Here is a 20,123-nt window from a genome sequence, read left to right as displayed (position 1 = left end):
GGCCGTGCCCGCGGCGCCAGGTGAGCGGCGCCGCCGTCGGCTCCGCGGCGGGCGGGCGGAGCGCCGTGCGCTGCCCTGCCCGCTCCGCAGGGATCACCTGGGACCACTTCCGCGGCGTCCGGGTGATCGCCGTGCCCGGCAGCCAGGCCTACGCCAGGAGCCATGGGGTCTACGTGGCTGACGGGCAGGTCTGTAGGGCCCCTCTTCTCTCTGGGGCGGTGCATCCCAAGAGGCTTCCCAGCTCTCCTGGCACCTGCCGCGCTGGGGGGTTGCTGGACACCTCAGGCCGTTCACGGGATCGCTCCGGCTCACAGGGGCTGGTGAGCAACATCATCTACAAGGGCACCGAGGCCCAGATCAAGCAGTGTGCTTACCCTGACGGCACTGTCCCACTGGTATGGCCCGGCCATGCTGCGGCGGGCCCGTCCCCGACGGCTGCCCCGGCGCGAGCCCGGCCCCGGTGCCGCTTGCAGGTGTGTGGAGTCGTCTTCTTCGCCGCTGATGCCGCCGAGCAGCTGCTGGCCACCCACGTGGTGCCTCCTTTGGACGCCTGCACCTACATGGGTCTGGATTCGGGGGCACCACCCATCCAGGTGACGCCCTGGCTGTGGGGCTGGGGGGTCCAGAGGGCTCGCACTACTGGGTCGAGGGGGACGGGGCGGTGGGTCGGGGCGCAGCTCCCTTCTCCCCGCAGCTCTCGCTCTTCTTCGACATTGTGCTCAGCATGGCGAGCGGGCTGACAGAGGAGGAGTTCGTGCAGGGCGCGGGCGATGCCAGCACCAGGAGGGCCCGCTCCGTGCTCTGGGCGGCTCTCCGAGCCTTCCCTCTCAGCATGGGTGAGCGGCACCGCGGCGGGCGGCACCACACGGGCCYGGGGGAGTTCGGAGCAGGGTGTCCGTGAGAGCCAGGATTGGGGTCGGTCACCACTCGGAGCACTCCTGCCTCCCCACAGCCTGCGTCCCCCACGGCTCCTATGACTACCTGAGCGCAGCCGCCAGCGACCACATCCGCAGCCTGATGCTCCCRCCCTGCTCCAGCAGCCACCTCCGCTTCTGCAAAATCGCCCATTCCCACGTGGACGTAAGGCCGGCCAGCCTCGGCCTCGCTCGCTGCTTTGCCGAGGGCTGCCCGTGGGTGCCGCCGGTCCGGGTGACACCCTGGCCCACGCGCCTCCCCGCTGCCTGCAGCAGCCGCAGCTCATAGAGGATGGCTCCTCCGTCACCAACTGCCTGCTGGAAGGAGCCGTGCGGTTGGCGGCCGGCAGCGTGGTCCAGCACTGCCACCTCCAGGTATGTGGTGCGAGGGACCCTGCAGCCTTTGGGGAGCTGCATTGCTTCGTGGTGGCCCTCCTTGGGGTGCTCTGGCTTTGAGCTCTGGGCCACTATTTCACTCTTGGAGGCCCTTTTTGCTGGCAGCTGGGGCAATGGTCACCCTCCTCAGAGCCCTCATATCACCATGCTCAGAGCCCTGCCGCTGCATCCACAGGGTCCCCTGGAGATCGGCCCTGGCTGCCTCATCTCGGGCCTGACCACGGCCTCCTCGGCCGCCCTGCGGAGCTGCCTCCTGCGCGACGTGGTCCTGCAGGGCCACCACGTGCGGCTGCGGGACCTGCCCTGCCGAGTGTTCACGCTCACCGGTCGCCTCGATGACTGGCAGGTGGGTACGGGGAGCGCCGTGGGGATGTGCCTGTCCCACCACCGAGGTGTGACTGTCCTCTCTGTCTCCCATCAGAGCCCTGCTGAAGAAGCCACCTACTTGAACATGCCATGGACCGAGTTTTTCCATCGGACGGGCATACAGTAAGTGCCATGGAGGGCAGGGGGACACCTTGGGGTGCCAACAGCATGGCCAAGCTCGAGGGAGCTGGGACGGCCACCTTGACCCCTGTGATGCTGACCGCGTCGAGATGCCGATGGCCTCTCCCTCGGGCAGGGAAGGGGACGTGTGGGACGTGGAGACGCCGCGGGGGAGCCGCTGCCTGCTGCGCGCCCGCCTCTTCCCCGTGCTGCACGCTGCCGAGGCGCTGGGGCTGGAGGACGTGCTGTGGCTGCTGGCGCCCGCGCCGGGGCGGCTGCAGCGCTGGCGGACGGCCTGGCGCATGTCCTGGGAGGAGCTGCTGCCCTGCCTGGACCGGGCGGCCGAGCTGGGCGCCCGCCGGGCCCTCTTCTTTCAGCAGGGCCAGCGCAAGGTGCGGCGGGTGCTGCTGGAGCGCCGGGACAGCAGCCTGCTGCCCTTCACGCGCAGCGCTGTGCACGAGGGCTACCACGAGGCCCTGCTGCGCACGCTGGAYGAGGGTGAGCATCGCAGAGCAGGCAGGCGTATCCCTGGGCAGGCGCTGGGGTTTCTCCATCGGGCTGCCTATCCTGGCTTGCTCAAGCTGCACCCCGGGGCATCAGGGCTGCCTGTTGAACCCCATCTTCTATAAGCTTCCCCCCAAATCTAGCACCCCATGTCTATCTAGCTAGGGCCGAGTCCCCTCCTCGGCACTGGGGCTTAGAGCTGGGCTTGTCATGGTTTGCACCCTGGGGTCTGGTTCAGAGCTGCCCTGCAGCCCGGCTGCTGCCTCGCGACCCCCTTTGCAGTCGCCTCTACAGCCGATGACGCCGGTGTCGCTGCCCGGGCGCTCGCGTGCGTTGCTGACGTGCTGGGCTGCATGGCGCGAGGGGAAGGGGGCTTGCGCAGCGGGCCGGCCGCCAACAAGGAGTGGGCCTCGGCCTTCGGGCGCCTGGAGAGCGGGGACGTCGCCGGTGGCGTGCRGGAGCTGGCTGCAGAGCGCGAGAAGTGGATGAGCAGGTGAGATTTGGGGGGGAGGCCGTGAGTGGAGTGGCTGGTGCCTGTCCTGCTCCCTTCTGCTTTGGTCCTCKCCCTGGCATCCCTGTGCTCGGGGAGGCAGCGGAGGGTCCGGCCACGAGCTCAGCATCCCTTTCTTCCTAGGCCCGCCCTGCTGGTRCGAGCAGCTCGGCACTATGAGGGCGCTGGGCAGATCCTCATCCGCCAGGCTGTGATGTCCTCGTGTCAGTTTGTCACTGTGCAGTCCGTGGAGCTGCCACCCTTGGGCTGCTGGGTTCGTGCCACATGTCCAGCTCGCCTGGACCTCTCTGGTAAGTGTCATCATTAGCACTGGGGGATGCTCTTCCAGCCGCTTGCAATGGCGCCGGCATGAAGGTGGCCCCATGTTTCTGCCCTGTGGCACCACCTTGGAGGTGGAAAAGGGCCAAGGCAGCCCGTGATGCTGGGGGGAAAGCTCCGGGGCCTCACAGCGTGTCCTGACAGGTGGCTGGAGTGACACTCCTCCCATCACCTACGAGCACGGCGGGGCCGTGGTGGATGTGGCCGTGCTGGTGGACGGGCAGCGGCCGCTGGGCGCCCGTGTGCGGCGCATCGGCGCGCCGGAGCTGCGGCTGGCCAGCGTGAGCAGGGCGCCGCGGGGCCGCGTGGAGCTGGTGTGCCGCGAGCTGGAGCACTTGCGGGATTACTGCCAGCCGCACGCGCCAGGTGAGGCGCCGACCGGCTCCACGTCCCCGTCCGAGGCGTGGGTGCCTGTGTCCCAAGACAGTCCTGCAGCGTGGCGCTCGCATTTGCTGTGCTGCTGTGGGAGCAACCTCCTCTGCACCTGCACCTCCTCGTGTGGTCCTTGGGGAGTAGAGCGTGAAGGAAGCAGCGGATGGTGCAGAAGGCGCCAGCTTTGCTTTCTCTGTCCGCTTTCTTTCGCAGGAGCCCTTCTGAAAGCTGCCTTCATATGCACCCAGGTGGTGCAGTTTCCCTCGCCGAAGCCCCTACAAGCCCAGCTGCTAGAGAGCTTTGGTGGTGGCTTTGAGGTGCACACCTGGTCCCAGCTGCCACACGGCTCGGGCCTGGGTACGTTGGTAGGGAAAGAGGGTGCGGGGCCAAGCCCAAGCCCTGCCTCACCAGCGCTGGGGCGTCCCCTCTGCTCTAAGCCATAAGATGGGGTGTCCCACTCACTGCAATGTGGCTGTGCCCTTGTCATTGGCTCTGGTGGCCACTCTTGGGCAGTGTGAGCCTCTGCCCCTCCTTCTCCGTGAGGCACGGGGCTGCCGGTGCCATAGGGCTGTCCTGCTCCTCGCTTCCTTGGCCCTGCTTGTGCTCCCTGTAGGTACCAGCAGCATCCTGGCCGGAGCAGTGATGGCAGCGCTGTACCGGGCAGCAGGGAAGGCTGCCAATACCGACTCCCTCATCCACGCTGTGCTGCACCTGGAGCAGAGGCTCACAACAGGTAGCATCTGCGAGGACGCATCCCCAGTTGTGTCCTTGCCCATGAGGCACCACGTGGGCCACCCGGGGCTGCTCTGGCCGTGGCTGAGGCTGTCCCCCGCTCCGCAGGCGGCGGGTGGCAGGACCAGGTCGGCGGGCTGGTGCCAGGCATCAAGATCGGGAGGTCGAAGGCCSAGCTGCCGCTGCGGGTGGAGGTGGAGGAGATCGTGGTGCCCCAGGGCTTCGTGCAGACTCTCAACGAGCACTTGCTGCTGGTGTACACAGGCAAGACCCGCCTGGCCCGCAACCTGCTCCAGGTAGGGYGTGGGACCCAGGCCCTGCTCGCTGCGATCTGTAGGGTGGCATTGCCACGTCCTGGCTCCGACTGTCACTTCTAAAATGAGATGTCACACGTGACCCGTGCTATTGGTGCCGGTCCCCTTCCTTGCAGTAACAGTGCCGCGTCCCAACGGGAGCTGGCGCTGAACGTGGCGCAAGTGCCCGCCATGCTCCTGCCCGCCCACTGTCCTGTTTTGCAGGATGTGGTGAGGAACTGGTATGCCAGGCAGCCCACGGCCGTGCACAACACCAGCGCGCTGGTAGGCACCGCCGAGGAGTGCGCCCGGGCTCTGCGGCAAGGTATGAGCCCCCACGTACCCGGCCTCCCCTCCCAAGGAGGCAGCACCACCAGGGCCAGCCAGGCAGCCTGGAGATCCCTGCGTTGCCCTCCGTGCCTCAGAGAATGCCAGGGAAAAGCCCAGCTGCTCCATGTTAATGAACAAAGCAGCCCAGAGACCATGGGGAGAACCTGGACGGAGGCTCCGGCAGCTGCCCCGTTTCTCCTRTGTTCCAGGTGATCTTCCGCTCCTCGGTGAGTGTCTGAACCGCTACTGGCAGCAGAAGAAGTGCATGGCCCCCGGGTGCGAGCCGCTGGCCGTGGGGCGCCTCATGGCYGCTCTCCAGCCTCACGTCTACGGGCAGTGCTTGGCTGGGGCCGGCGGTGGCGGCTTCCTCTATGTCTTGACCAAAGCCCCGTGCCAGAAGGAAGCCTTGCTCCAAATTCTAGCAAAAACGGAGGTGAGCCGTGGGTGGGAACTGTTGCATCCTGTCCCCAAGTGGGGACAAGGCCCCACGAGGCTCTCCCTGACTCCTGTCCCAACCTATGTGTCTGTTCCAGGGCGTGGGCAACTTCAGCATCCACAGTGTTGAAGTGGATACAGGCGGCCTCTCAGTGGATATAGAGGGAAGTGAYCCTGAAGGCCACACTCGCCCTGGAGAGGATGCAGCCTTGGGATGACCTCCCATCCTGTACTGTTCCTCCTGGATACGTAGGGCAGAGATAGGGAGCAGCTGGCCAGCCCTGTGAAGCAGGAGCCGCCCACGACAGAGTCTCGGCTCCCTGGACCTGCAGCTGGGACTGGTTCTAGTTCGTGTGCCGGCTCGCTGGCACATGGACAGAATCCTCTGCTTGGCCACCCCGTACCAAAGCTGAGCCCAGGGCAGGTCCTTACACTGGAGCYTGGGCTATCCTGGGAACAGCGGCTGGACCTTGGCTGTGGAGGGGTCTCAGCTGCCTATCCTTGGGGTGCCGGGCGCTGTCCTGCCCAACAGCCTTTGTCCACCCTGACATAACCTGCTCCTTCAGCTGGCACCAGCAAGTGCCTTAAGTGCCACAAGGTGCTGGCCTTGTGCCCACCTTGTGCTGGTGCCTGCCCTCGAGGCTGGAGGCACTGTGCTGAGCCAGACCTTCATGCTCACCTTGGGCTTTGACCTGGGCTTTTATGGTTCCTCAAAGCAGCGACTAACCTCAATGCTGTTCCCTAGAGCAGGGCTAAGGTGAGTGTTACTGCTGAGTCTTCCACTCCTTCACTAATAGTGGCTCAGGCTGCCTGTTTGCGGTGCCCCACGGTCCATCATGGATGTAGAATCAAGTTTTCCCCCCGCCCTTGCTTCTCTAAGAGTCAGGTACCAGGAGTTTATTTCTGCAGCACCTTGCTGCCCCCGACCCTCTCTTTGAATAAAACAAATGCTGGCAACACATGGTCTTCATTGCCATCTGTCCTTGCCTGTGCTCTGTCACCCTTCCTGTCCCCTTAGGCCAGCAATGACCTGAAGCTGGAGCAAAGCTCAGCCCTCTGTGCAGCAGGTCAAGKGGAGAGCACGGGGGCCTGTCCCTCTTTTCTCTCTGCTGCTGCTGGTGGAGGGGCCACAAAACRATGGGTGGGCAGTGCCCRSTGTTACCTCMTGGGTGTCTGTACAGSTGTTGTGCCACTGTGGGGCTGTGGYTGTGACACAGGGGAAGATAGAGCAGCCAGCACCGTCTGTTCTCAGGGTCCCTCCAGGCACATGCATCAATCACGGTTACTGCTCAGTGGGGCAAGATTTATTTATGCAGGAGCTGTACAGGTCTCAGAGAGCCAACAGGGTCCTAATTCAGCTTCTTGGAGAGATGCCCCTGCTTCCACCCACTACCTGCCACCTCTATCACTCTTTTCTCCCAGTAGTCTCCCTCTTCTACAGGACCATCCCCACCACCACCTCTGAGAAAGGCAGGACGTGGACTGTTTTAAGACTGCAGTAGCTCTTACAAAAACTGGTGGCACTTGTGCAGCCCCTCCAGAGAAGGGTAAGGGCAACACAAGAGGGGGCTGGTTCAAACTAAAGCTCTGCCCACAGTCCCACAACAGCTCCAAAACTTCCTCGATGGCCACCCRAAGGAAGGGAGCATAAAAGGAAGTCTCAAGCTCGCAGCGGTTTCAGAATTAGTGTCAGACTGCTCTCAACATGAGAGATTTCTCTGCTGCCTTATTTCTGGCACCAGAAAACAGTGGAAGGCTCTTCCCCCCAGACCAAGAGAAGCCCTCTGCTGTGAGGAATATGACCAGGACAGCAGCCACCACTGGGCAAGGGCACCGTATGGCCGCCAGCAGCGCTGGGTGGGCTGGGCCCAGGCTGTCACGTTCCTGATGGTGTTCACAGGCTGAAGCAAGCACAGGCTAACTACAGGCGCAGCCGCTTGATGTCCTCGCTTCGGAAGTCCATGCGGAGAGCCAGCACCTGCCGGACCTCCGCGGGCGTGAGGCGCCACGTGAGTGGGCCCGAGTTGGGGCCCCAGTAATCCAAGATCTCCGTCACCTAGAGGAAGATGAGAGTGGCAGTGGACACCTCAGCCACCTTCATGCCCRGGTTCAAACCCTGCCTAAGCTGCTGATGAGGAACAGTGGGAGGATGATGGCAGGGCAGCTTCCTGCCCCTAACTCCTGCAAAGGAATGACCATCAGGAAAGGGGCAAAGCCTCCTAGCAAGTCCCTGCTGTGGAAGGCAGGACAAAGTTTGGACAAGCTCAGTAAATCCACGTGTGGTCTAATAAAAGCAGAGCAGGTGCAGCTTACCCTTTCCAGGTTGAGGATTGTGGCCATTTGGGAGAGCCGAGCAAACTTGTCGCGGATAGTCCAAGTAGTGACTGTGGTGAGATAAGCTATGAGAGACCTCAGCTCCTTGTCGAACTGCAGACCACCAAGCTGTGGGGACCAAGGGAGCTCAGTGAATTCTCCAAGTAGGCCTAGGCTGCTGTCAAACCATGCACACAAGTAGGCATTACAGTGGTGGTGGGTTGGCTCTGAAGGGTTAGATCTCCTCCTGTGGCAGATGACAATGGCTCCTCTTTGCACCCACCTCAAACCCTAGCCCCTTCTGCCTGCATRCACTAATGCAAGACTTCCTCGTCACCTGTTAGAGAGCTTCTCTGAGGGCAGTATTTGCCCCTGCCCTGCCCCRTCCCTTGGAAGGTAAGGGAGGGTTTCATAGTGGAAGGCTTGCAGGCTGACTGGCCTACAGGARAGGTCAGTGTTGTACTTACCCTGCTGAAGGTGGATTTGAGAAGCACTTTCTCCAGTTCAATGGCTATGAGGCTGGTCATGAGACCAGTAAGGGTATCATAGATCACGGGAGACAATCCAGCCTGAAAACAGAAACCTGTGTCATTGGTGTCAGGCTAAAAACTGAGCAGAGGGCCCTAAATCCATGCCTGTAAAATGCTTGCTCAGTGAGGTAACAGCCCTGGCCAAAGCTATCAGCCTCCAGGAGGCCCATGACATTGTTGTCTGTCATTCCCCCGGGCAGGGGAGAAGAGCTGGAAGATGCTGTGAGCTGCCACGTCTGCTTCCCCTCACCTTGAACTCCGTCATCTGCTGTTCCAGATTGATGATGAACTGCTGGACCCAGGGATCATTAGCTTCATAGTCGCTGAACTCCTCCTGACATCAAAATACAAGAGAGTTGCTTGTTTGGCCCAGTGTGAACACAACAAMCCCCCCCTGAAATTGTCTTAAGTTTCTCTCAAGCCACACTGGGACGCAGAGCAAGTCCCAGGAGTTTTATCTCCTCTATGCTGAGGAAAGAGGAGAGGAACAAGGTGGCACRAGCAGGTGGTTGCTCTGACTGCACTGCCACACTGAGTAGTGCAGGAAGCAGGGAACACGGAGTCTCACCTCCTCAATGTTATGAGACACGGAGAGGAAGAGGTTGATCCAAGGCTTCACCTGGGGTTTGATGGCTGTGCTGTTCAACTCGTTGAGACCTTCCTGAGGGGGACAGGAAGGACATGAGAGCCACTGAGCCCATTTAATGTTCAACYCCTCTGCTGTCTGCAAAGGCTCTTCTATCTGCTCCAGTGCTATGGAGCTCCTGAAAAATCTCTCCTGCCAACCCACCCCCATTTGGCTCAGCAAGATGGCAAGAAAGCTCCCCCAGCACAAAACCATTCAGGTACCAACAGCATCTGGCATTTCATGAAYGTTTTTAACTAAAACTGGCATTTCTGAGCAGGCCCTGCTGGCAAGTGCCCTTTTCCAAGGCAAATGCAACACATGTGTGACTCAGGCAGTGCAGGAACTAGTTGCCTAGCATCTTCATTACTTTGCAGGCAATTTTAATACTACACAAACACTACAGCGGGAGAACTGCACTGCTCATTCATGAGTAGCTTGGGTTTGGTATTGACCRTGACCCTCAAGAGGCTTTACTTGCAGTACCAGTCTGAAGACTGGATCACAGTGAACTGGAAAGGGAAATAAAAATCAGCCTTGCCCCTCTGCAGCAGTGATGGCAAATCTAGTTCAAAGTGATCTCTTTTGCTTCTTTCCACAGGAGTATTAGGCCTTTCTGCTCCCCTGCCCATTGGAGAGCACTGTGAAAGTCTAGAGGAAGAGGCTGCRTGTGCCACATGAGAGGGGCTTTAGCCAACGAGCCTTCTGTTCCAAACAGGGGCGTATTCCCACTGATAGAAAGGAGATGCAACATGAGAGAACTGCTTCTCTACCCCATTCCTCTTGCCACGTCACCTAGCAAAGYTCTAGATATCTCAGCAACATGCCAGGCCATGTAGGAGAATGGTTTCGATAAGACTGCTATTGATATTTCTAGTGCTTAAAAGGCTGAGACTGCCAGTGCTCTGTGCTGAGTGAAGACAAAAGAAACAACCTTCCTTCAGACTCTGCAGCTGCTTCCAGAGCTTTTATGCAGCTCCAGCTGGTGCAAAGGGGCTGGATCTGTTCACAGGATCCAAAGTAGATCAATCTGCTTCCTTCTCTCCCTCTACCAAGGACTCCAGGACTAAGACACAACCAACGCCTCGGGCTGAAATGATTCCTGCCACCATGTCCCAGCACAACAGTACTGACAAGACACTCACCTGCAGGAGGTCACGGAATTTGTTGGAGACTGCAGCCATGTCAGAGAGGCAGCTCTCGATCTTGGCCTGCGCTTGTTCCCCCCCAAAACCTTGGCTGAGCAGTTTGGTGCAGTCACTCTGCAGGGAAGAGATCCATGAGAAAGATGCAGCAACAACCTGGCTTGCTTCGGTCCCTGGGCTGTGCTGAGCTCTGGCTGCCTGCCTGCACACTTGCAGGCATGGAGCAGCATGCACCTCCCACACAGAACCACAGARTGGTTGGAAGGGACTTCTAGAGATCATCTAGTCCAACTCTCCTGCTCCAGCAGGGACACCCAGAGCATGTGGCACAGAGTGACATCCAGGTGGGCTTTGAAGACCTCCGGAAAAGGAGACTCCACAACCTCCCTGGGCAGCCTGTGCCAGGGCKCTGTCTCCCTCACAGTGAAGTTCCTCCTTACACAGAGAYGGAACTGCCTGTGTTGCAACTTACACCTGTGAAGGCAGAAGCAGGTTTCTCCAGCTGGAGAGAGGAGAGCAGGACAGAAAGCCAAGGCCACCACCACCAGGGACCCTCTCAATACTACACATCTTAATCAACCGACCTCGTGTCTGTCGGCAACCTGGAGGAATTGGTACTTCYAGCTAGTCCAGGTTATACTATTAAATATTAGTGAGCGCTTGCTTTGGCAGCTCAGAACTGCTTTCCTAAGGCAGGAGGCCACAGACTTCAGGAATCTCGGCAGAGGGAAGTCTGGAAGGTTTATCTAACCCCCTTGGGGARGAAGTTGCAGGTTACAGTTACGGGGGAAAAAAAAAGGAAAGAATCCAAGCTGCACCTCCAAAGTCTTCTTTAGGGTCATGATATTTTCACTGCAGACTTCAACATTGTTTAAGGTCACCTGAGGAGGAAAAAAAAAGTCACTGGAATTTCTCTGCATCACAAGCACAAGTTTGCACACTTCCTCTAAGCCTTGCTCCCTCTACAGACGGAAATGCAAATCCATAAGAGGACAGGGGTGCTCCTATGTGATCAGTGAACTGCAGCGCTGCTATCAGGTGAAAGGAATGAGAGGATCTTAGATACTCAGGGGAGAGCAGTGCAGAACCCCCTTCCCCCAACTCACTGTACACCAGGACAGCCATCAAACCCACCAGAAAGGACTGCTTAGCCTCGTCGGTGCTTTCAATTCCTTTGGTGTCGAACTTGCCCTGCTGCAGGCTGCTGTGCATGATGCTCACGGCGCTGGTCACCCCTCTCTGGAAGTCCTGGAAGGTGGTGGCTGGAAAGCCCTGCTTCAGCTTGTTGTACAGGACCTCCCTACGGGACAAGCAGAGCACACCAGGGCTTACYGGCACAGTAAAGTGACACAGGACCCGGCAACAGCGGGGCACTAGTACCCGGGCAAAGGAGGGTGCCAAATACCTCCTGCCAGCATCTGAAGGAGAGGCTGAAATGGAAGACAAACAAACAGCCCAGTTTTTGAGCTTTCCTCAAAAAAAAAAAAAAAGAAAAAAAAAAAAAGAAGAAACACCTGCAGTCATCTGCTGGGCTCAGTCACAGTTCTCCAATCCCACGCTGCAGTGAAAACCCAGGAGCAGGTCAGCTCTGCAGGCTCCCGCCACGGTACACCGGGCGCCTATTCAAGTCACAACAGAAGAGCTGTCTCGGGCAAGCTCAGAGGCAACCAGAAGCAGTGACCAGGTACCACCAAACCACTCACCACCCACCAACACTGCGTGGCGGCTCGGTGGGACTTCAGCCCTCAAGATTCATAGCTTTTAAGCCTCTCTGTCCTACAGGTGACTACCGCTGCTGACAGAAGTATGTCTAGCTTGAGCCTGCCCCACTGCACTCAAGCCTGCTTCCTACTTGCCTCTTTCAAAGGCAGAGAACACAAGGAAGACCGCTCAATATCAGGGCAGCAGGAGGGCACGAGTTAGAGGGGAATCCAGTGTCTTTTCATTACCTGAAGTTGGACTCCAGCACGGTGGTGGAGTGGTTGATCATGGCGCAGAGGCARTCTATGCTGGAGCTGGACAGAGCGCGCCCGATGCACTTCTTCACGATATAAAACACGTCATCCACCATGCTGGAGGTGAGCTGGCCCTTCTCGTAGCTGTCCATGGCAACAGCCTGCAAGGGAAGCTGCCTTGAGTACTGAGCTGCACACGTAAAGGTCTGTGAGATCGAGAAGAAGCACTGACAGCTCTCCTGTGCCACCTTATGCTGAACTGAACCACATGCAGCCTGGCACTGCTCATCCAAGTTTTCAGTAGCTTTGGGAGTATCTTCAGAACCTTCCAGCTCTATGACTGCTCTGAAAAGCCCTATCCTTTCACAGAAAATCGCTCTTTTGAAGCATCAAATAAGAAAATATGGGCCTGCAGGAGTGCTGCTCCTTCTCCTTCTAGGCAACAGTTTGTTTGGCTKCACCCAGACAGCAGCTAACAACCCCAGGAAGCCCCTGCTTAGGGACAAAAGCCAGGCTGGGGACAGTCCACTGGSGTGGGCACTGCGTGGCACCGCTACGGCCAGAACACGGCAGCTGGTGGAACTGCACTACCCCTTGCTAGCAGCACCTTCAATGCGGGAGCCAGCTCATCCCAGAGGCTGCATCTGGAGCAGTTCCTTTGAGTTATCCCAAAATAGCTCTGGCTTCACAGCTCTTGGAGCAGCAGCGGAACCCTCCAGCACAGAACAACAGTGTGAGGCTGGTGGAGGTTTGTGACTCAGATATGAAGTTACGTTGTGCCAAGGACAGAGCACCTGGGGGGCAGGTCTGGCTGCCAGTCCTGCCCAGGCACAGAACCAGCTGCCTTCCCTACCCAAGGGCATGTTTTATAAGCAAAGTTCAGAAGAGACCACTTGTTTTACAAGGCCAAGGGCAACAACAGGCCTTCCAAACTGCTGCAGACCCATCTCCCTCCCTCAGGCTCTCAGCAGAGGACTGTGGAGCAACACGGAGGCCTCAGTGCCTGGCAGAGAGCCTAGGCTGTTGCAAGCAGCAGTCTGAGCCCTACCTTGTTGACCGTCTCCCTCATGAAGTAYTCCTCCATGGTGATGTAGTAGCCAATGAGCTCTTGCATGGTGCGGCTCAGGAGGCAGTTGTTGAGGAGCTTGTCCAGGTATTTTTGATGCTCTGCAGAACACCAAGGAGAACGATCAGCAGGGACTGCACGCCAGAAAATGACTCCACATCATCACCTTGCTGCCTAAGGAAAGCCCAATACATGCACAACTGCAAAGCCCAGTGTGGAATTAATCACAGGTCTAATATGTGGATCTGAAAGAGCTGAGTTGACTTTTTGCAGGTGACAAGAGAAGTGATTTCCAGAGCTCCCCAAAGTGCCAACACCCTGAGCCTATTTTCCCCACGGCCTCCACCTTCAGCATGTGCCTGCAGTTACTAAAGGGCCTTCTCCTCACTTAGGGAACCTTCTTTATTATACTCTGCTGTCCTATTCCTTCAAGGTTAGTTTTGGTCCCCTTTTAGAGGGGAGCAACTTGATCTGTCAGACTGGAAGACTGAACAGCGAACATTTTGTGTACCAGTGATATTAGCTCTTGGTTCAGATCCTTTCCCGGGGGTTATCCTTAAATCTGCCCTGCTCCACAGTTATATGCTTCCTGGATATTGTTTTTCTCATGCAGATTTCTGATGCTGTGGTAACAGGCATTTTTCCCTAACAGACCTGTAGGGGCCTGTGAAGTCAGAGCTGCAAACAGCTTCCTCCCCTACTGTGAGATGCCAGAGTGCGAAACRCCACGGTTCAGATGATGGTTATGAGAGGACTTTGTCAGGAAGCCCAGCACTGAAAACAGATTTGGGGAGGCCAAATCCTCCTCCACACGGCTCCCACAGTGCCTCCGAGGAATTCGTGCCGCTCGGCTCCTACCCTGACTCAGGTAAGTCTCTCTGAGCACCTTCAAGGAGCAAAGAGCCTGTGAGCAGTGGTATTCAAGACGTTACCTTGTTTTACCTCCTCTGAGGCCATAGAGTCTCCCACCTCGAAATCAGATGTTATCCGTCTCTTGATAAACCTCAGGTAGAGCTCACTGCGGGCGTTCATCAGGGTGACCTCTGTTAGAATCGGGTCAAGTTCCCTGCGAGAGACACAGMGGCATCAAGGCAGCAAGTCTACAACACGAGGGGCACTAATTTAACTCGGTGAAGTAGCACATTTTCCGTGCTCTCATTGGGAGATGAACACTGTCCCTCGCCATCTGTACCATGTGGCAAAGCTCAGCCAAATCACTGGTACATGTACACAGTCTCAGCTCTGGTGGCCTTCTAAATCACCACTAARGTTAACTGGTCCTGTAGGATCACAGACAGATCTTGCTTTAGGAATGCTAGCGTTCTCTCAAGGCATGTTTAGAAATCATGCAAAGCCACATGGGCTCAATGCATTTTCAAAGGGCCTTACTTTAGCATTTCAAAAATACTTAAAAAGAGGAGGGAGACTGGAAGCAGTTCAGCTCATTAGGAAAAAGTTGACTGTACAGAATCTGTACAGCAGCAGTAAAATAAAAAATAAATASGACCCAATGATTTACTCCTAATTTTGCCACTGATTATTTGCTCAGGGAATTGCTCTATTTCATATAGTCCATATATTCTGACCCTCTAAGCCATATAAAGACTCTGTCCTTCACATGCCATGATATCCCCAGTCCTCCAACAACAACCAGGGTCAGGGCTTCAAAGTAACAATTAAGCAAAATAAAAGGACACTGAAGCTGCCTTTGCACAAGGACAGTGAAGGGCACCCAACAATTGCTTTTTATGTTTTATTAGCCACAGAGACTCTGGAAGATGGGAAGAGTTACCCAAATGCTAAGTATTGCTAGTGACAGATCAAGAGTGTTGAATTAGAGAGCAAAAAAGGGTTTGTTCGTACCTTGGCTCAATCTTCTCCGTGGAAGAGCTTCTCATCATGCTGTTCTGAACCTGCTGGAACTGCAATCACAAAAAAAAAAAAAAAAGAAAAAAAAGGAAGAGTCATCAAAGTCTGTGCTAGTGAAGTTAACAGCCTTTTCTCATGCTGTAACYAATGACAGGACTTGTTCAGGAAGGGCAATAGGAATGCTCCATGGGAAGTACCACCAGAGAAAGGAACTGCATCAGTTCTGACTGTGTCTGACAGCCTTACASCCCTCTTACCTGCCTGTGATAGTCCCTCTCTTTGATGAAGTTGTCCACCACCTTTTCCACCTGCCGGTCACATTCCACTTGCAGGTGCTTGATGAGGGTGTAGAGCCTCCCTGGTCCATAGTAAGTCTCAACGATGGGCTGATGGGTCTCTACAACACGAGCAATCCCTGCAGGGAGAGGGGGAGCCATGCTGGGGAATCTCTTCTGTTCTCAGGCACAAGAGAGAGAGCCCATGCACTCTGGACCCAGAGCTGTAAGGATGCTCAGACAGTGCTTAAYACAGAATCATTCATCTCCCATGCGAAGGAGCTGCGAGTCCAGGTGGACCTCTGCTCCAAGACAGCAACACCCTTCTGCCAAGAAAGCCCCAACAGCTCTGAGGACCTTCAACAGCAGCAAGGATGCCAGGCTGGAAGAGTGACTTTAACAGTGGTGCAGCCTGGAATTACAGCAGATGTAATGGAGAAGGCGGTTAATCACAACGGGATCTCAACTACTGCCTTTGGTGACATTCCCATAGATCATTCATACACTCTCCTCCTTCCCTGTCTGTTTTCAAGCTGCTGTGGTTCTCCTCAGAGAGGCAAGGGAGGCAATTACAGCTGCTCAGTGTTAAGGGATCAGATTTGTTTGCCTGGAGAAACGCAGGTAGGAAGAATCCTGTAGGGAAGCGCCATTTGTTTATAGAATGCAAAGAACCAGAGGTGTCTGATCCAGGTCCCATGAGACCCCTCAAATCCAGCAGGTTCTCTAAGGAGAAATCTACAGCTCTCCCAGGAAAACCTTTGCGCAGTCCATTCTGCTGAGAAAGCTCTTTAAGTCATACACCAAACCTGCCTCCTGAGGACAACTGCTCCTTTGCAAGTCCTCTTTGCATCCGCACAAACTGAACAATGGACATTTTTTTTTCTAATGCACTCTCCTGGCTGGAAAAAAGTCCATCCGTTTTGTCCCTGTCCCTCTGGCATGACATTCTCACAGCTGAAAGAGGGAAGAGGCATTTTGCAATATCCTGGACCTTGAGGAAAGCCTTTTAGGCTGACAGACAACCTCATCACAGATTTGCATCTTTCATCTGCAAAGAAGTAAGGGAAATTACCTTCAAAGAGGAGTGTCAGGGTGTCTGCAAAGATGACAGCAGCTCGACGGTCACTCATGTCTGTCCCCATCACCAGCAGCAGGTTCTCCTCTGCTTTGCTGGCCACCTGAATGACAATGGGATCAGTCTGCTGGTAATACCCAGAGATGTTCTTCCTCCCACAGTGTTTTTACTAGCTAGCCCTCCCATCGCAAGAGCTCTCTTCCTGAAAACAAGGATCCTCTGCTCCTTTCTCTCATGTGCAAAACACAAGGATCAAGGGAAGGCAGAAACTTGTCATTCTCTTTCCAGCCACAGTTGGAAGCATTGCTCCCTTGCACAAGCTATAAGCAAGCACAAAGAGCAAAAAAATGGTAGAACAAACAAGACAGCCTGTCAGAGGGATCTGCATTCAGATAGCAGAAAGCTCATGCCAGGTGCAACAAGCAGAGAGAGGCCAGCACTAGGTTCAAAGACTAATATGCCAGAGCCATTTCACAACCCCCATGGTCAGAGACTGGATTTTGCTTTCCCTTAAGGGAAAAGCAGCATGTTCCACAGAATGTGTTACCTGCTTGCAGAGGTACTCTGAGAACTTGCTTAGCCCCTCTTCATGCAGGCCAAGCAGAGGAAAGATCTTGAAGAACCGTTCCACCTGGGGCAGGTCTCCCTGCTTCATGGCTGTGTCAAATTTCTCCGTGACAATTGTCTTCAGGCGCTGCTCTGCTTCCTGCAGGAGCTTCAGGTTGGCATCAATGATACCCCCTGGTCAGAAGGTGAGAGAACAAAGGGAAAGTTGGCAGGACAACATTAGTACAGCATTCAGTACTTGTTTTTCCAACAGAGAAACAAAAATTGTGCAGCCCTGAGATGACAATGAGGAGCTTAAAAGCCAGGAGGGCAGCAGGCATACTGGAATAATTCTACAGGAYGTAACAAAGACAGTCAACACGATAAGTGGGTAACAAGAAAACTCCAGTGCAAACTAATCTGGCAAATTACACCCTATTTTTTTCAGGTATCAGGCAATTCCTTCCTTGTTTCTTCATATCTATCTGCCTTGCTTTGTATCACACCATGACACTGCAACATCTCCCAGGGCTTTGTCTGTCTCACTTCTGTCCTACACATTTTCGTCCTTCACCAAGTTAGCATCTGATAAGCTACTGAGGCCTTGTGCCAGGAACTGTCCCATTTATGAACAATGGTTCATATCTAATAAGACTTCTAAGCTTTTGCAAGGATCATTACTAGACAACATGATATCTTTGGCTAGCATTGGATCTTCTGCTTTGGTTTAGCAGTCTGAGACAATCTGTTATGGGAAATTAGGCAGTTTCTAGTTCTCTTACTGGAAAGGTGACTTTGCTGCTGCTCTTCAGAAACAGAACTCACCTTCCTTGCCCTGTCGACTGAGCTCAATGACTGACTTATCTAGAGACAGGTAGCGATGGATGTGAGCTGCTGCTTGCTCGTAATCTTCATTTCGCAGGGCTGTTTGAACTCCATCCATGCAGAATTTCAGGTCCAAGATGTCATCAGCTCTCTGAATAGCCTGATAGAGGCGATTCTGCCAGAAAAGTAAACAGCAAGAGAAGTGATAGTTTGGCAAAAGATCAACATGCATGTCACCAGAAACTCCAAACTACTTAGAAGATCCTAACACTGATGACTCTGAACAACATTTTCCCATCAAGATTTGGCCAGAACTCAACTATACTCCAGGTTAACAAGGAGGCAGAGCCTCCAGGAACAACTACACTCGCCCTTCAGTTTCAGCAGCAGGTTTGCTGGGTGCTGGCACTTGAAAGCTCTTGCACTTGCTCTATACAAAGCATAAGATAGCTTGGATTCCTGCCCAGCCTCAGACAACTACGACCCTCCCCGCAGCACATCAGCACTGCAGTAGCTGGATAACTGAAGGCTGCTGAAGACTAATTTCAATTTATTCATCATATTTCACATATTTCCCAGAGATGCAAGGGAGAGAAGGGAAGCCAGCTGCTGTACACACAATCATACAATAATTTACTCTCGTATCCTGTAGTGTGCAGGAGCCCTACAAGAAACCACTGATAAAAAGAAAACCCTCTAGATAATGCTCAAATAATGAATTCAACAGCTTCCAGTCTTCCCCTCTCCAGGAAAAGGGCGCATTGACAGCTGTGCACTGAGGATGTGAGCAAGTGCAAGAGGCGGAACGCAGCTGCGTGCCGAGGAGCCACGAGCAGCCCTCGCTCCGGGTACCTTGGCAAGGTCAAGCTGTCGGACTTTGCTGCTGACGTTCTCGGCCAGGTTACAGGTGAAGGTGATCATCCCTGCCAACTGCTGSGCATCCTCCTCTATGAGCTGCAGATTAGGGCTGCAAACAAACACAGACAGGGCACGGGAGAAGCAGATATGAAGCAGCAGGATAGTCAGGAGCAGCAAGATGTTTCTTTCCCCAAGCCCAATCGATCCTCTCAGCAGTGGCTGCTCTCCTTTCACACACTTCCTACACAATCAAGGCATCAAAAAAGATGCAGCTTGCCTTAGGAAAGGCTGCASATTGATTAATCGCATCAATTAGAGCACAAATGGGTTTAAGGAACTGCCTGCTAATGAAATGGAAGATGAAGCCTATGAACTTGTGCTCTGAACTTCTGCTGGGCTTGAGGCTTTCCAGGCTGCTAGCACAACTTCACCAAGAGGAGAGGCAGCAATAGAATCACAGAACGGTTAAGGTTGGGAGGGACCTCTAGGGATCATCTAGTCCAGCCTTCCTGCTCCAGCAGGGACACAGGGCGGCATCCAGGCGGGTTGGGAAGACCTCCAGAGAAGGAGACTCCACAACCCCGCTGGGCAGCCCGTTCCAATACTCGCCCAGTTCTGCAAAGGGTACAACACAACGCGCCCGACCAAAGCGTTGATCCCCAAACCCTACAGTATCTGCAAGGAGATGTAAAAAAAGGTTTCTGTTCAACCTGCCCCATGAGGGGTCGTTTACTCTGTGGGACTCTGCTGTGAGTCCAGGGGGAGCGTCCAGCTCCCAGGGGAGCATCCGGCTTCCCTGTCACAAGCTAATGCAGGAGCATAGGAAAAAAATTATCTAAATTCTCTAATATYGAACATTTGAGAAGGGGCTGAGCTGCTGAAACGGCGTCGCGCTCCGCAGAGGAAGGGCAGGGGGCCGGGACCACTGACCCCATGCGCTGAAACGCAACCATCTTGCTCTCGATCGTGCTCTGCTGCTCCAGGAGCGCGTCCAGCTCTCCCTGCACCGCTTTCTGCGGGAAAACATACGGGAAATCAAGGATTTACGTGGCCTCGCGTCCCCTCTAGCCGCACCGAGCGTCCGACACGCGGCTCCTGAGGCTCCAGCGCTCGGACAGCAACGAAACCCGAGGCGAGCCCCGGCTCCGGCCGCGCCGCGCCGACGTTCGCGCAACTCGGGACCAAAAACACGCGCTGCGAAAGGGGAGTCCGCGGCCGGCGCCGCCTCCGCGCACCTCCTCCGCGCACAGGCGGCCGTAGGCGGCCTCCAGGTCCGCCAGCTCCGTGAGGGACTCGATGCGCTCCATGGACAGGGAGGAGGAGGCGGGAGACGAGCCGCCGCCATCGCCGCCCGCCGCCCTCGGCCCCGCCGCGGCGGCCGCCGCCATCTTGCCACGCGGGTGACGCGGGGCCGGCACCCCCGGGGCTGCCCGAGACGGTGCCTGGACACCGGCAGCCGCACCATGCAGCCTGGCGAAGCGGGAAAGCCACTGTTCTCCGCTGTCCCGCGGTGGGAGAAACCGGAGAGGATTTTTGGGAGGCGCTAGGAACGGGGCTCGGCTGCTGTTGCCCCGCCGGCTACTCAGGCGCCGAAGAGGGCAGCCGCTCCCCTCATCCCTCGCAGGAGGCCCCGCGCGGCAGGCGCGGGAAGGCAGCGCGCAGGCGCGGGGCTCATGGCGGAGCGGGCCGGCGCCGCAGCCGCCTGAAGCCCGAGCCGCATCCGCCGCCATCCGCGCGGCGCGCGTGGCCG

General features: G+C 56.1%; 2 protein-coding genes across 2 annotated transcripts; one reads left to right on the top strand and one right to left on the bottom strand.

Annotated features, from left to right (window-relative positions):
• Position 1: 1 nt before the first annotated feature.
• On the top strand, positions 2-6,186 carry FUK (fucokinase; the record flags this gene model as incomplete). Its single annotated transcript, XM_026034344.1, has 19 exons — positions 2-20; positions 91-188; positions 315-395; positions 474-593; positions 695-836; positions 953-1,080; positions 1,188-1,289; positions 1,486-1,656; positions 1,732-1,799; positions 1,933-2,294; positions 2,583-2,793; positions 2,935-3,101; positions 3,274-3,495; positions 3,715-3,858; positions 4,115-4,234; positions 4,342-4,529; positions 4,752-4,851; positions 5,066-5,289; positions 5,390-6,186. Coding segments are annotated over 19 exons (2,787 nt in total), but the record flags the coding sequence as incomplete, so codon positions are not given.
• A 613-nt stretch (positions 6,187-6,799) lies between these two features.
• Positions 6,800-19,761, bottom strand: COG4 (component of oligomeric golgi complex 4). Its single transcript, XM_026034411.1, has 19 exons — positions 19,609-19,761; positions 19,304-19,386; positions 18,368-18,482; positions 17,516-17,690; positions 16,692-16,885; positions 16,142-16,247; positions 15,052-15,209; positions 14,789-14,847; positions 13,858-13,991; positions 12,908-13,026; positions 11,854-12,020; positions 11,039-11,204; positions 10,723-10,785; positions 9,905-10,021; positions 8,703-8,795; positions 8,385-8,468; positions 8,072-8,173; positions 7,605-7,733; positions 6,800-7,347 (listed from the first exon to the last, which is right to left on the bottom strand). Exons 1-19 carry the CDS (start codon positions 19,759-19,761, stop codon positions 7,213-7,215), a joined length of 2,352 nt encoding a protein of 783 aa, XP_025890196.1. The 3' UTR covers positions 6,800-7,212.
• Between the last annotated feature and the right edge of the window lie 362 nt (positions 19,762-20,123).

The sequence above is a fragment of the Nothoprocta perdicaria genome, unplaced genomic scaffold (assembly GCF_003342845.1).
Source record: "Nothoprocta perdicaria isolate Ctin4 unplaced genomic scaffold, notPer1 scaffold_143, whole genome shotgun sequence".
Taxonomy (NCBI): domain Eukaryota; kingdom Metazoa; phylum Chordata; class Aves; order Tinamiformes; family Tinamidae; genus Nothoprocta; species Nothoprocta perdicaria.
The sequence above is the reverse complement of the archived record's forward strand: the minus strand, read 5'-3'. Positions and strand labels throughout refer to the sequence as shown.